Source organism: Arachis ipaensis, chromosome B05 (assembly GCF_000816755.2).
Source record: "Arachis ipaensis cultivar K30076 chromosome B05, Araip1.1, whole genome shotgun sequence".
Taxonomy (NCBI): domain Eukaryota; kingdom Viridiplantae; phylum Streptophyta; class Magnoliopsida; order Fabales; family Fabaceae; genus Arachis; species Arachis ipaensis.
Window position 1 is genome coordinate 17,858,199 of NC_029789.2, and position 12,236 is coordinate 17,870,434.

The 12,236-nt window shown below is 42.5% G+C and overlaps 2 protein-coding genes across 3 annotated transcripts; one reads left to right on the top strand and one right to left on the bottom strand.

Moving 5' to 3' along the window:
- On the bottom strand, positions 4,913-6,695 carry LOC107640285 (protein MAIN-LIKE 1-like). The gene is made up of 4 exons (XM_021123646.1): positions 6,624-6,695; positions 5,372-6,039; positions 5,170-5,257; positions 4,913-5,080 (listed from the first exon to the last, which is right to left on the bottom strand). Exons 1-4 carry the CDS (start codon positions 6,693-6,695, stop codon positions 4,913-4,915), a joined length of 996 nt encoding a protein of 331 aa, XP_020979305.1.
- Positions 7,324-11,559, top strand: LOC107643174. Of its 2 annotated transcripts, none has more exons than XM_016346754.2 (4): positions 7,324-7,928; positions 8,253-8,446; positions 8,551-8,829; positions 10,191-11,559. In XM_016346754.2, the coding sequence occupies exons 1-4, from the start codon at positions 7,747-7,749 to the stop codon at positions 11,411-11,413; spliced, it is 1,878 nt and encodes a 625-aa protein (XP_016202240.1). In that variant the 5' UTR covers positions 7,324-7,746; the 3' UTR covers positions 11,414-11,559. The 2 variants fall into 2 exon arrangements, with proteins under 2 accessions (XP_016202240.1, XP_020978899.1); XM_021123240.1 differs by having other exon boundaries at positions 7,818-7,928; positions 8,209-8,446.

Below are 12,236 nucleotides of genomic sequence, written 5' to 3' on the forward strand. Positions count from 1 at the left end.
AATCGAATATAATGAATTTGATTTACCACTAGCCACCATTGAATATAAATCGAATTTGTTATATTCAATTTACTAGGGACTTATAAATCGAATTGATTTCATTTGATTTATATTAAACTCTATTTGAATCCTGTTGATTTGATTTAGTGCTAGCATAGCTAATTCGAATTTAATAGATTCAATTTATATTTAAATATAATGTTTTATGTAATTTAAATTATATTAATTCGATTTCGTATTATGATGTGTAATTTAAATTTAATTAAATCGATTTATATAAAACTATGGGCAAAAAACCTAAATAAGCCAAGGAGAGCACAAATTTACATGATTCAGCCATTCCGAATTCAGCTTCATCAATCAACCAAAACACATTAATATGTAGTTCGAATCAGCTAAGCTCGAACTGCATTTATATATAATTCGAATTATGTTGATTCGAATTATACAGAGTCACCCACACATGTAATTCGAATTCACCTGATTCGAATTACACACTAACAGTAGTTCGAACCAGGCTGATTCAATTTACTCCCCAAGACCAATTCTTATGTAATTCGAAAGATGTTGATTCGAATTACACCATATATAATTCGAACTAGGCTAGTTCGAATTAGTGAGGACCAGACCTGTATATATATGGTGTGAACATGAATTGATCTCATTAGAGTGGGAAAATGGCTAGTGAGGAGAGTTTTGTAGTCTTGGTTCACCACAGAGGATCGATTAAGAGGAAAACATGATCCGGTGTGAAGTTCACTGATAATGATCCTCTCAGTATTTTCGTGAGGCCTACGACGAGCTATGATGATCTTGTTAGTTCTGTTCTACGGAAACTTGGTCAAGAAGGCATGAAACGGGTTAAGAAGTTCTTCTATCGCATTCCAATCTCGGTCCTCCAAGAAATCGTGAAATATGATTGTTTCACGATCGGTAATGATGAGGACTTGCATGTCCTGTTTCATTGTCGCTGGCAGTTTCCCGAAGTGAGGACACCAGAACTGTTGGCGAAGTTGGTTGACGTGGTATCCAGCTCGGGGGGTTCGAACCGGAATACCCCCACTGTAGCCACGGTAGTCGGTTCTAGCTCGAGACCTGCGGGTGCGTCTTCCTCCGTCCCTGTGTATGAACCTCCAGTCCAGCCTGTCGCCTCCCCTTCGTTCGCTGTGGATCTCAATGGAAGTGGAGGCGGCGAGGTTGGAATAGGGGATTATGTGCCGACCCCTTTACAGTGTGCTGCACCGGCTAGTCTTGGAGATGCATTGTTGGATGATCCAATGGACGACGATGTAGAGCCGGATATCATTGCTGATGACAGTGGCAATGATATTGGACCGAGTGAGCCTGCTGGTGTGGGAGGTGGTTCTAGCTCTGGCACACAGCAGTACCCTTCACATTTTTCATCTTTGAACTTGGATGCAATGAGGCAAGAGGGAGATCCTGGGGAGCCTGCTGGTTTTGGCGCTAGAGATGCGGAAGGGTCTGCAGGTCTGACAGAGTTTCAGGTTGGTCAGCAATTTCAGGACAAGGATGAGGCCGTGTTAAGTGTGAAGACTTACAGTATTCGATGCGGGGTACAGTACAAGGTGGTGGAGTTTGACTATCGCCGGTATGTTGAAAAGTGTTCTAAGTTTGGGAATGGATGCACATGGTTGATTCAGCTTAGCCTCCGGCAGCGCAAGGGCATTTGGGAGGTCAAAAGGTACAACGGACCACATACGTGTCTAGCGACCTCCATCTCCAGCGATCACAGGAGTTTGGATTATCATGTGATCTCGGCCTTCATCATGCCAATGGTTAGGGCTGATGCATCCGTATGCATCAATGTGCTCTTAAATGCCACAGCCACATACTTTGGGTTTAGGCCGACGTATAGGAGGGTCTGGCTGGAAAAGCAGAAGGCCGTTGCCCACATCTATGGCGATTGGGATGAGTCGTATAACGAGCTCCCTAGGTGGGTGTTAGGAGTTCAGTTGACGATGCCTAGTACGGTTGCACTCCTTAGGACGAGCCCAGTTCGAGTTGGGGGACAGGTGGACGAGTCGCAAGCTTATTTTCACCGACTGTTCTGGATGTTTCCACCATGTATCGAGGCATTCCGTCATTGCAAGCCGTTGGTTAGTATTGATGGCACCCATCTGTATGGCAAGTATGGCGGCACATTGCTCGTCGCAATTGCACAGGACGGGAACTCCAACATTTTGCCTGTTACATTCGCCCTGGTTGAGGGTGAGAATGTCGAGTCCTGGTCCTTCTTCCTCTCCCACCTGCGTTAGCACGTGACCCCGCAGCCGGGATTGCTGGTTATAACAGACAGGCATAACGGCATCAAGGCCACCCTGGAGGCTCCGGATGGAGGATGGCTACCTCCAGCTGCGTACTGCACATTCTGCATTCGACATGTGGCAGCAAATTTCGCCCTTACTTTAAAGGGCAAGGACGCAAGGAGGCTATTTGTGAATACAGCTTATGCTAAGACTGAGGTGGAGTTCGATTACTGGTTTGATATTCTGCGGTCTAAAGACCCTGCCATGTGTGAGTGGGCGAACCAGATTGAGTATTCATTGTGGACACAGCATCGTGATGAGGGTCGGAGATTTGGGCACATGACGACAAATATCTCCAAGTGTGTTAACTCAATCATTAAGGGGGTCAGGAATCTCCATGTGTGCTCGCTGGTCAAGGCAACTTACGGTAGGTTGGCCGAACTATTCGTCCGCAAGGGGAGAGAGGCTGAGGCCCAGATGGGCACCGGACAACAGTTCAGTCAACACCTGGTGAAGTGTATCGAAGCCAATCTAAAGACGGCGAGGTGCTTCACGATAACTTTGTACGACAGAGATAACTCGGAGTTCACCGTTGCGGAGACGACTCCTACTGGTACGTTCTCACTGGGTAGCTACAGGGTCTCACTTGCAAGCCAGACATGTGATTGCGGATACTTTCAGGCACTTCATTTCCCGTGTCCTCATGCCCTGGCATGTTGTGCCTATTCACGGCTTACTTGGCAGTCGTATGTACACCAGGTGTATCGTCTTAGTTCAGTATTCAGTGTGTATCGGATGGGGTTCACACATCCCATCCCCAAGGGTTTTTGGCCACCATATGATGGGCCGACAGTGATCCCAGACCCGAACAAGAGGCGGGCGAGCGAGGGACGCCCAGGTCCACTTGGATACGGACCACTATGGACGAGGCAGATCCGAGCAGGTCGAAGAGATGTGGCCTCTGTCGACAGCCCAGACACACACGTCGGAGTTGTCCATAGCTCGGAGGACCAAGCCATACAGGACCGCATGATTAGGTGTACTGTTAGCTTTATTACTACGTTGAGTTCACTTTTGCTTTTAGAGTCCACTGTTTTAGGTTTCGTTACATGGAGTTGTTAACTGAAAAAAAATTGTTAAGGTTAATGTGATGTACTTTGCATTGGTTATTAATTAATGAATGTGTTCTGTTTTCGATGTGCCATATGACGTCTCCGATAAATACATAAGGCAATAACGCATTTTTCAAATTAAATTATACATGATAAACAAAATATCCAAAGAACTTAAAAAAAACAACGTACACCCATTTTCAAAGTCACGGATACACGATAAAGCAATACGGACCTCAAACATAAATAAACAAAATACAACTCGGATCGTACGGATACATGAAAGACATAAATAAAGGTGGCTAAGATACAACACTGATCATGAAATAAAGGCATACATCATACACAAGTCATCCAAATAGGTGCGAACCGGTGAAGCAATGACAGGGGACCCATGTCTTATGGCCTCTCCGGATGAGCGGCTCCTCGTCCTCGATATCATCCTCATTGTCATCCGGGGCTGGCTGTGCAGGTGGCCTAGGCTTGACTTCTAACGGTCGTGAGGAGGACCCAGAAGGAAATGACTCTCCATGGACGGTTGCCCTGGACGGTCCGGCAACTGAATGTGACCCAGCAGCATAGGCGGAAGGAGGGGTACCACCCAATGCAAAATAGTCAGGTGGAGGCACGGATGGAGGCTCGTTCAGATTGACATCTAAAGGTGGTTGTGTCCCCGTCATCTGAAGTCGCCGACGTGCCGCATCATCCTCCTGCATGATGGCATTGATCTTATCTAGGAAGTGTGTCCCGCCAAACTCCGCATCAAGACCATCACCGGCCAAAAAGTCTGAAAACATCGTACCCGGACTAACCCATAGCGTACTCTCCTGAAGTGTCTGGTCGTCACCGTGGACACCAACGAAGTAATCGCCTAGCGGCCCTAAACCAAGTCCACCGTCACTCTGGCCGGAACCATCTCCCATACCGGACCCGTACCACTCTCCACCATGCCCGCCGTAATGGGGACTAACACCTCCTACTCCAACATGGCCTCCAGCGTCTCCCCTGCCTGGACCGTGCTCATGACCGCCGTTGTCGTCGTCACCGTGATCACCATGATCATGCCCCGCAGCACGCGCTCTCCGTCTACCGCCACGCCCTCGTCGTCCACTTCTACCCCTACCCGCCGCGTCACCCTCCTCCATAGCCTGGTCCAGCCACCTTCACTCACGCTGGCTCCGTCGTGTACCCACACAAGCTCTCCTCTCAACCCGACGCCTATCCATCGTCAACACGGTCCATATCAGGAACTCGCCCGGCACCCCTCTGCGTCGCCTCAACAGGAATAGGAACGGCTCTCGAATCCCCCAGGTACATCTCTAGTGACAATAACCTCTTTCCATGCTGACTCCACTAGTCTAAGAAGTCATGTGAGGGTCCCGAGTCTGCGGCAACGTCGAACCGGAGAACATGGTCCACACGGTTCTCCCAGTGAAGGTGCCAGAACTGCAAAGCGTACGGGAACCAATGATCACCTCCTCTCCCGTCCTTGGACATCAAGAAGTCGATGTTCAGGGCGGGCTGGGGGCGGGGCTATACTCCGCCGAACTGGGGTAACACCCTGTCAATCTGATGCCACTCTACGACGGTAAAATATATCAGTGCCGTCACACACTGCCATAAGGCCGTATGACGAGGCTCCAACACCTCCAGATGCACAACCTGAAGGACGTCGGGCGAGCTATATGGCATCCAGATAAACTGAAAAAACATATCAACATTGTAAGGCCAAATCGTAATCCGAAGTCTGAAACTTTAATTAACTAGTCATATGAGGTTAGTATACTCACATCCTTGGCCTGTAACATGTCTATCCCGAGCCTCCACATCTGCACTCGAGGTCCCTTCTTGCTACCGGAAGGATTGTGACCTGACCACCTGCATATTACATCGGTGTTATAGCGTGTAAAAGTGTGACAAAATAGTATAACATTATAAGCGAACATAGAATTCAATAATTTAACTCGAAATAGAAAAGTCCAAGAATGGTACCTCGAGGCCAAGGGCCAGCTGAACTCGTCATAACCAGCAGGCCTAAATCCAGGAAAGCGCCAGAAGATCCAGGATTGAAGCAACTGTAATGGACCTGCTAACTTCACCACATGCCTGTTGGCCACTCGGCACATGCACCTGTACAACCATGCTAGTGCCGCCGACCCCCAGCTGTATCCACCCATCTCCTCAAGCCTAGCCACATAGGGTAGCCATCTGATGTGAATACGATTGCTGGACTTGTCGGCAAACAACTGGATGCCCAACAACATCATGATATAGGCACGAGCAAAGCATCTCACTATCTCCTCATCGGCTCCCGCGGAGCACTCTCCAAAAGTCTCCTGGAACCAGGTGCAGTTCACTGCGAACTTCTGAATTTGGTTCGCAGAAGGTAACACACCAAGCAACTCCTGGAACCACACCCAAGCCGGACGGTCACCCTGGATGTATATCTGGAAATCTGTCAGGCAACCACTGACATAACGTCCATCCACTGGCAACCCCAACTGGTAGGCCACGTCTTGAAGTGTGATCGTGCACTCTCCGAACGGCATGTGGAATGTGTGCATCTCCGGACGCCACCGCTCGACGAAGGCACTGATAAGGGGCTCATCTAATCGGAACCATCTATCGTTCAGTCTCGCAAGATGGTATAATCCGGCCACCTACAAGTACGGAATGTACCACTCATCGAGTCGCATGCCCTACTGCCGCCGCATGCTCGAGATGCATCGCTGGGGCTGCGCATTACATGGACCGCGTAGTTAGAACCACTTACAAAACCACTAACAAAAACAATTAACAACATAAACCACTTATGGAAACCACTAACAATAACCACATGCAAAATATTTATAATAAATCCCCTAGCAAAACCACATGCATAAACCGCTAACATAAACCACTTACATAAACCACATGCAAATCCACTTAAAAAAACCACCTATGTTACCACTAACATAAACCGTCTAGCAAAACCACTGAATAAATCACTTCTAATACCACCAACATAAACCGCTAACATAAACCATCAACAAAACCGCATACAAAACCACTAAAATAAACTGCATGCAATATCACTAACAAAAACCACTAACATAAACCGCCAACTAAAAAGCATGCAAAACCTCTAAAATAAACCACTTGCAATACCACTAGTATAAACCACTAACATAAACCGCCAACAAAACCGCATACAAAACCACTAATCTCAGATAAAACACTAGCACAAAATTTTCTATCTACTAACCTCGTTGTTGATGACCCCGGCTATGTGAGCAACTCCATCCAAACGATATAGCCTTTCCGGATCGTCCCCCATCGGCTAAGTATTCTGCTCGAGTCTTTGTTGGAGCGAATCTGGGTCGTTTTCTCTGGAATTTGGTGGGGTATAAGAATGGAAAAGTGAATCGAATGAGTTTGGTTCGAACTCCTTATATAGTCGTTCCTAATGTAATTCGAATCAACTAGGTTCGAACTACTTTGGGAACAGTGCACAAACATAGTTCGAAGCAACCTAGTTCGAATTATGCATTTTCATAATTCGAATCAAGTAGATTCGAATTACCCTCATCGTATGTTACTATATAATTCGAAATGAACTAGTTCGAATTATGAGCAAATATAGTTCGAATCTACCTCTTTCGAATTACATATAAATCTGCTTTGGTTAATTGATGAAGATGTTTTAATTTTAGCTGAAACATGTAAATTTGTGTTCTCCTTGATTTAATTAGATTTTTTATCCTAAAACTATATACAAAAATATGCGTAACATTATTTATTTTAGAAGATTCATGTAATATTAAGTTGTCATTAATTTATTAAGTGTTTTATCCGTTATACTATTTTTATTTGCAAACGATAAGTCACTGGCTTACTGCACAATGCCGGCAAGAAGTGTTAGCCAAACTACTAAATGTTACTAAACTACGTCTACGTGGGCACATGATTTTCCCATTCTGCCACCAAGTTAATCAATCCCATAGAATTTTGATGCTTCTAGAACGTTCTGACTTTTCTCTTCTTTTTTTCCCTTTTTTCTTTTTCTTTTTCTTTTTTTCGTGTTATGCGGGAATTTTAATTAAGCAATAGGGTCAAAATTCAATTGAAAACCCTAAAAAATGAAATTTCCCCAAATCTGAATGGAATCCTGTGCCCTAACCCATTCCTCGCTAATCGGACTATCCATTTACGACGGTTCCCGGATCCTCCGTTCATCGTTTTTCTTCGCCGGTGGGTGAGCCACCACCGACACCTCCTTTCACCTTCGTCAAATCAACCTTCGGTTACTCAGAGGCAGTAAGAGAGAGAGAAAGAGAAGAGAGAGAAAACTGGGGAAGCGAAAGAAAGGGAAGGGGAGGGTTGGGGAGATGGAGAACTCGGGTTCAGGTGCAATCGATTGTGGCGTTGGATCGATTGTATGGGTCCGAAGAAGAAACGGGTCGTGGTGGCCGGGTCAAATACTCGGTCCTCATGAACTTTCGGGTTCTCATCTTACTTCTCCCCGATCAGGAACTCCCGTTAAGCTTCTTGGCAGGGAAGATGCCAGCGTGTAAGTTCCTTCCCTTTCTTATTTTATTTATTGAAATATTTTATTCATATCTGGTTTGAATTTATATGGTGTGTTCGTAAATGTCAAATGTGTATAGATTTTATTTTTATGCAAAAACTAGTCCAGAATTAGCCTTTCGTCAAGTTGTAGTGCTAGTTTAGAGGATAATTGTGTGGGCTATAAAGGGATTTGTGGTGATATTTGTTTAGAGGATACACTTCTTGAGTTTGGAAAATGGTATTGAATGCACTGTTGTAACAATATTCTGACAAGTTTTTAGTGTTTTTATTGGTTTTGCTTTTGTGTGTCGGTATTTCTTTATAGAGATTGGTACAATCTGGAGAAATCCAAACGTGTGAAGCCATTTCGATGTGGTGAGTTCGATGGATGTATTGAAAGGGCAGAGTCTTCCCAGGGTATGCCCTTAAAGAAAAGGGAAAAGTATGCGCGCCGAGAAGATGCCATTCTTCATGCTCTTGAACTTGAGAGGCAAATGCTGAAGAAGCAAGAGAAATTAGGTATTGCTTCCAATAGAACCAAATTTAGATCATGTAACACACTAACACTGTTAAGAACAGCAGTCACGGCTCCAGGAACAACCTAACTGTGATTCTGTTTGCAGGAGCTGGGCAAATGGGTGTAGGTTGCCGAGCAAAGAGAAGCAGATGTGTGTATTTACCACCTCAGTCTAGTGATTCTATGGATTATAAAGAGACTCATGTTGAGATGTCATCTTCTCAATTTGGGAAGGAGTATCCTTATCGTAGTTCTTTTGCTGAGGAGGGTGAATCTGCCTTTGTAGATGATGTTCAATCTGATTCTTCTGAAACTGATTCAGCTAATTCTGGTTCAGATTCCTCGGAAACAGAAGCAGACAAGGATGAAGAGATGACCATTTCAGGTTTAGTTTCTGCTTACTTATTTTATGCTATCATTGTTATAACTATCTTATCATTATGTTCTGATGACCACTACTTCAACAAGGGGGAAACGACTTATCCAGTGATGTATATATCTGCGAGTATCATAGCTGGGGAATTTTCTTCTCTTTCACTTAATAATATTTCTTGTAGTGGAAATAGTATTGGTTTTTATTGTTACATAATTTTCTGGATGTTAAAATTGTCATATTCCTTCTATATTCATGCATCTTTCCTTTCTTCTTTAAAAGCGTAACTCTGCACAACAAGTTCATCCTGTCAAACATAGGCCAACCCTACGTCCCTACCCACGTTTTTTAGTTTTTTACATCTTCCAACAAACGTTTGTCTATATTTTTTGTTGCCATGGTCTTCAAAATCATGAACCTATCCTGGATTGGCCAATGTGCATGTGTTTAAGTTCTTAACAATTGAATATTATAAGGAAAGGTCAGGATAGTTCAAATGTACAGTGGGAGCGACCTGCTTTCCTATGGTATAGGATATTAGACTCAGAACAAGGGTAATGAAGGGCTAGAGAAGGAAGTTAATCATCATTATCTTTTAGTTTTGATTGTTTGCCAGCAATCCAGCATACATGTCACTCAACGCTTTTAAGATATGCTTAGCCTAGACAAAGAACAAAGGACAAAAAGGGAAAAGAGTGAAGGTTCACTTCAATTGCTCAAGTTGTATTTGTGAGGCATTGTAGACCCTGAAATTAAGAATACTGTATTTAGTTCCTAAAGTTTCAAAACTTGAGTCATATTAGTTCTTGCCTACATTTTCATTCCTATGTCATCATGTTTTCACTGAAGTAGAATGTTAGGTGACAAAGTGGCAATGGATGCATTATAGATTCAAATTAATGTGAAAATAATTCCTCAGAGGTCATGTAGGGTATCTAGTACCATCATGTTAATATGAAAATAAGTGAAAATGCTGATGATACAGTAACAGAAATAAGTTAACCTTTACTCAATTATTGAAAAGAAAAAGTGAACATCTACTCTAAAAATAACGTCAGCTTAATCAATCAATGCAGCCTGTTATACGAGGGCTGGCTTAGCTTTCTCATTATTTGCCCTTCACTTTCTCTGTGAATAACTTGTGGTGTACAGCTGTCAGAGAATATGTGAATTTGACTTTATTATTGAGATTATGCACTTATCAGTCAATTAAATCCATTTTGCAGTTCTTTGTTTCTTCTGCCTGTGACATCGTGGTTTCTCATTTTCCTTTTGAATTTTTCTGTTTTGAACTTGTTCTTTCGTTTGGGTTAGAATTTTTATTTCAGTTCACATCATTCATTTTAACTCATCTGACGTTATTGTAACTGCAGAAACGGGTCAAGATGCTGAAGAGGAAGAAAGCACTAGTAGTGAGGATCTTGATGAATTGGCAATATCTGCTGACATGCCTCTCCTGTATCCTCGTGAACCTTCAACACGTAATGAAGCTGTATCCAAATGGCAATTAAAAGGAAAGAGGAACAGTCGTAGTTTTGTGAAGAGGTCTGTTGGTGCTCCTGATGGAAAAGGAGTTCGGTATGGAGCAGATGTTGAGCAAGGAAGTCATATAGGCCATAAGAGATTAGGTCCTAATTCACATTACTACAAAAATGGTCTAAGTGATGTCTTTGATGACACCGAACAAACGTTTGGATTCGAAGATGAATTCTCTCTAACTCCTAGAGCAGCATCAAAGGGTCAAACCAAAGTTCGTCATGGTGTTGATTGGGATGTCTGGGGTTGGGAAGATCAGCCTGCTACGAGAGGATATTGGGATTATAAAGGGTTTGCTCCAGGATATGGTGATCGCTATCATTATGATGGGAGGATGAGACCATTTCTGGTAGATGTAGACCTGAAGGTTCAAGCTAGCTATCGCAAAGAGCCTGTTCCCATTGTTTCTCTCATGAGTAAGTTAGATGGTAGGGCAATAATCGGACATCCGATCCAAATTGAAACCCTGAAGGATGGTTCATCAGATATGCTATTTCCTGCATTTGATGATTTCAATAATGATGGAATTGGTATTGAGGGAAGTAGTGTGCTTCCACCAGCTTGGAGGACTGCAAGGAGAACAGCGAATTTTCGTGTTCCTCGTCCACATTTATCATCATCGAATGGTGCTGAAGCTGCTTCAGATTTTTCCTTAGATCAAGAAAGATTTGAATATAGAAGATTAAATGCTGGAAGTTCCAGCTACAAGGGAAGCTTTTCCATTTCCAGGAAGAGTGGCCGTAACAGTCCCGGGCCTTCAATTGACAAGAAGTCAATGAAAAAGGGGTCAAAGAAAGTGAGCTTATCGTCTAGCCAGAAAACTAGAACTCTGTCCTCATTGTCTAGTGAACATAATCATCATAGTAAAAAACCTTTAATTGATAGCAGTTTTTATCAAACAAATAGGTTGATTAAACCAGAGGTCTCTGGGCTCACTACTGTAGCTTGCATACCAGTTAAATTGGTATTTAGTAGATTACTTGAGAAGATTAATAGGCCTCCTTTAAAAGCAGCTAGTAATGCGGCTTTGTTGAATAGTGATGTGGAGAGAAATTCATAGGTTACATGTACATTGTTATATCAGTACAATAATTTACAGTGGTAGCTCAAGAATTTGTTGGGTATGACTTATTTCCAAGGAAATAGAACTCCTATTTATTCAGTGGGTTGTTGACATTTCTAAGGATAAAACCTATTCATGTTGAAGATCTTGTTTTTGCTGCCAAGCAAGCCCACATTTCTCAGAGCTTTTCTCCCAAGGGAACGAGGCTTCTTGTCTTGTCTTGGACATAAAAAGCAAAATATCATCTGTCACAAAATAGTCTGCAACTGTCACTTATAATATTCAATTTAATCTCTCTGAACTGGTACGAGAATTTTAATTTAGTTGTTGAAATTTCAATTTTTGTGCTAATCACATTAACTATGATGGGGGAATCAAGTGGATCTGCTCTACGGCTAAAAATCCACAACCATATGCAACACGCGAAATTGCGACATTGTTTCCTGAAATATTCATGATAAAATTATAAATGAGTTCACTATTCAAAATATTTGACATTTCATAAATTTTTGTATAACTATAAACAAGTATGATTATTGGTATATTGTAAGTTTAATTATCCTATTATAACAAGTTTGATAATTCTATTGATAGATTATTTAGTTGACAAAAAAGTATGAATCAATATATATGAATATTTATAAATATATAATAATTAATTTAGCAATTAATTTTTTATATATACGTAATATTTTTTTTTCTATATATATTCACTTTGATGACACACTTTATGTTTATATATAAATATGTATACATAAAAAAAATATAACATAATTAAATACAAAAATGTTGTATACATATAAAAAATTAGACACTAATT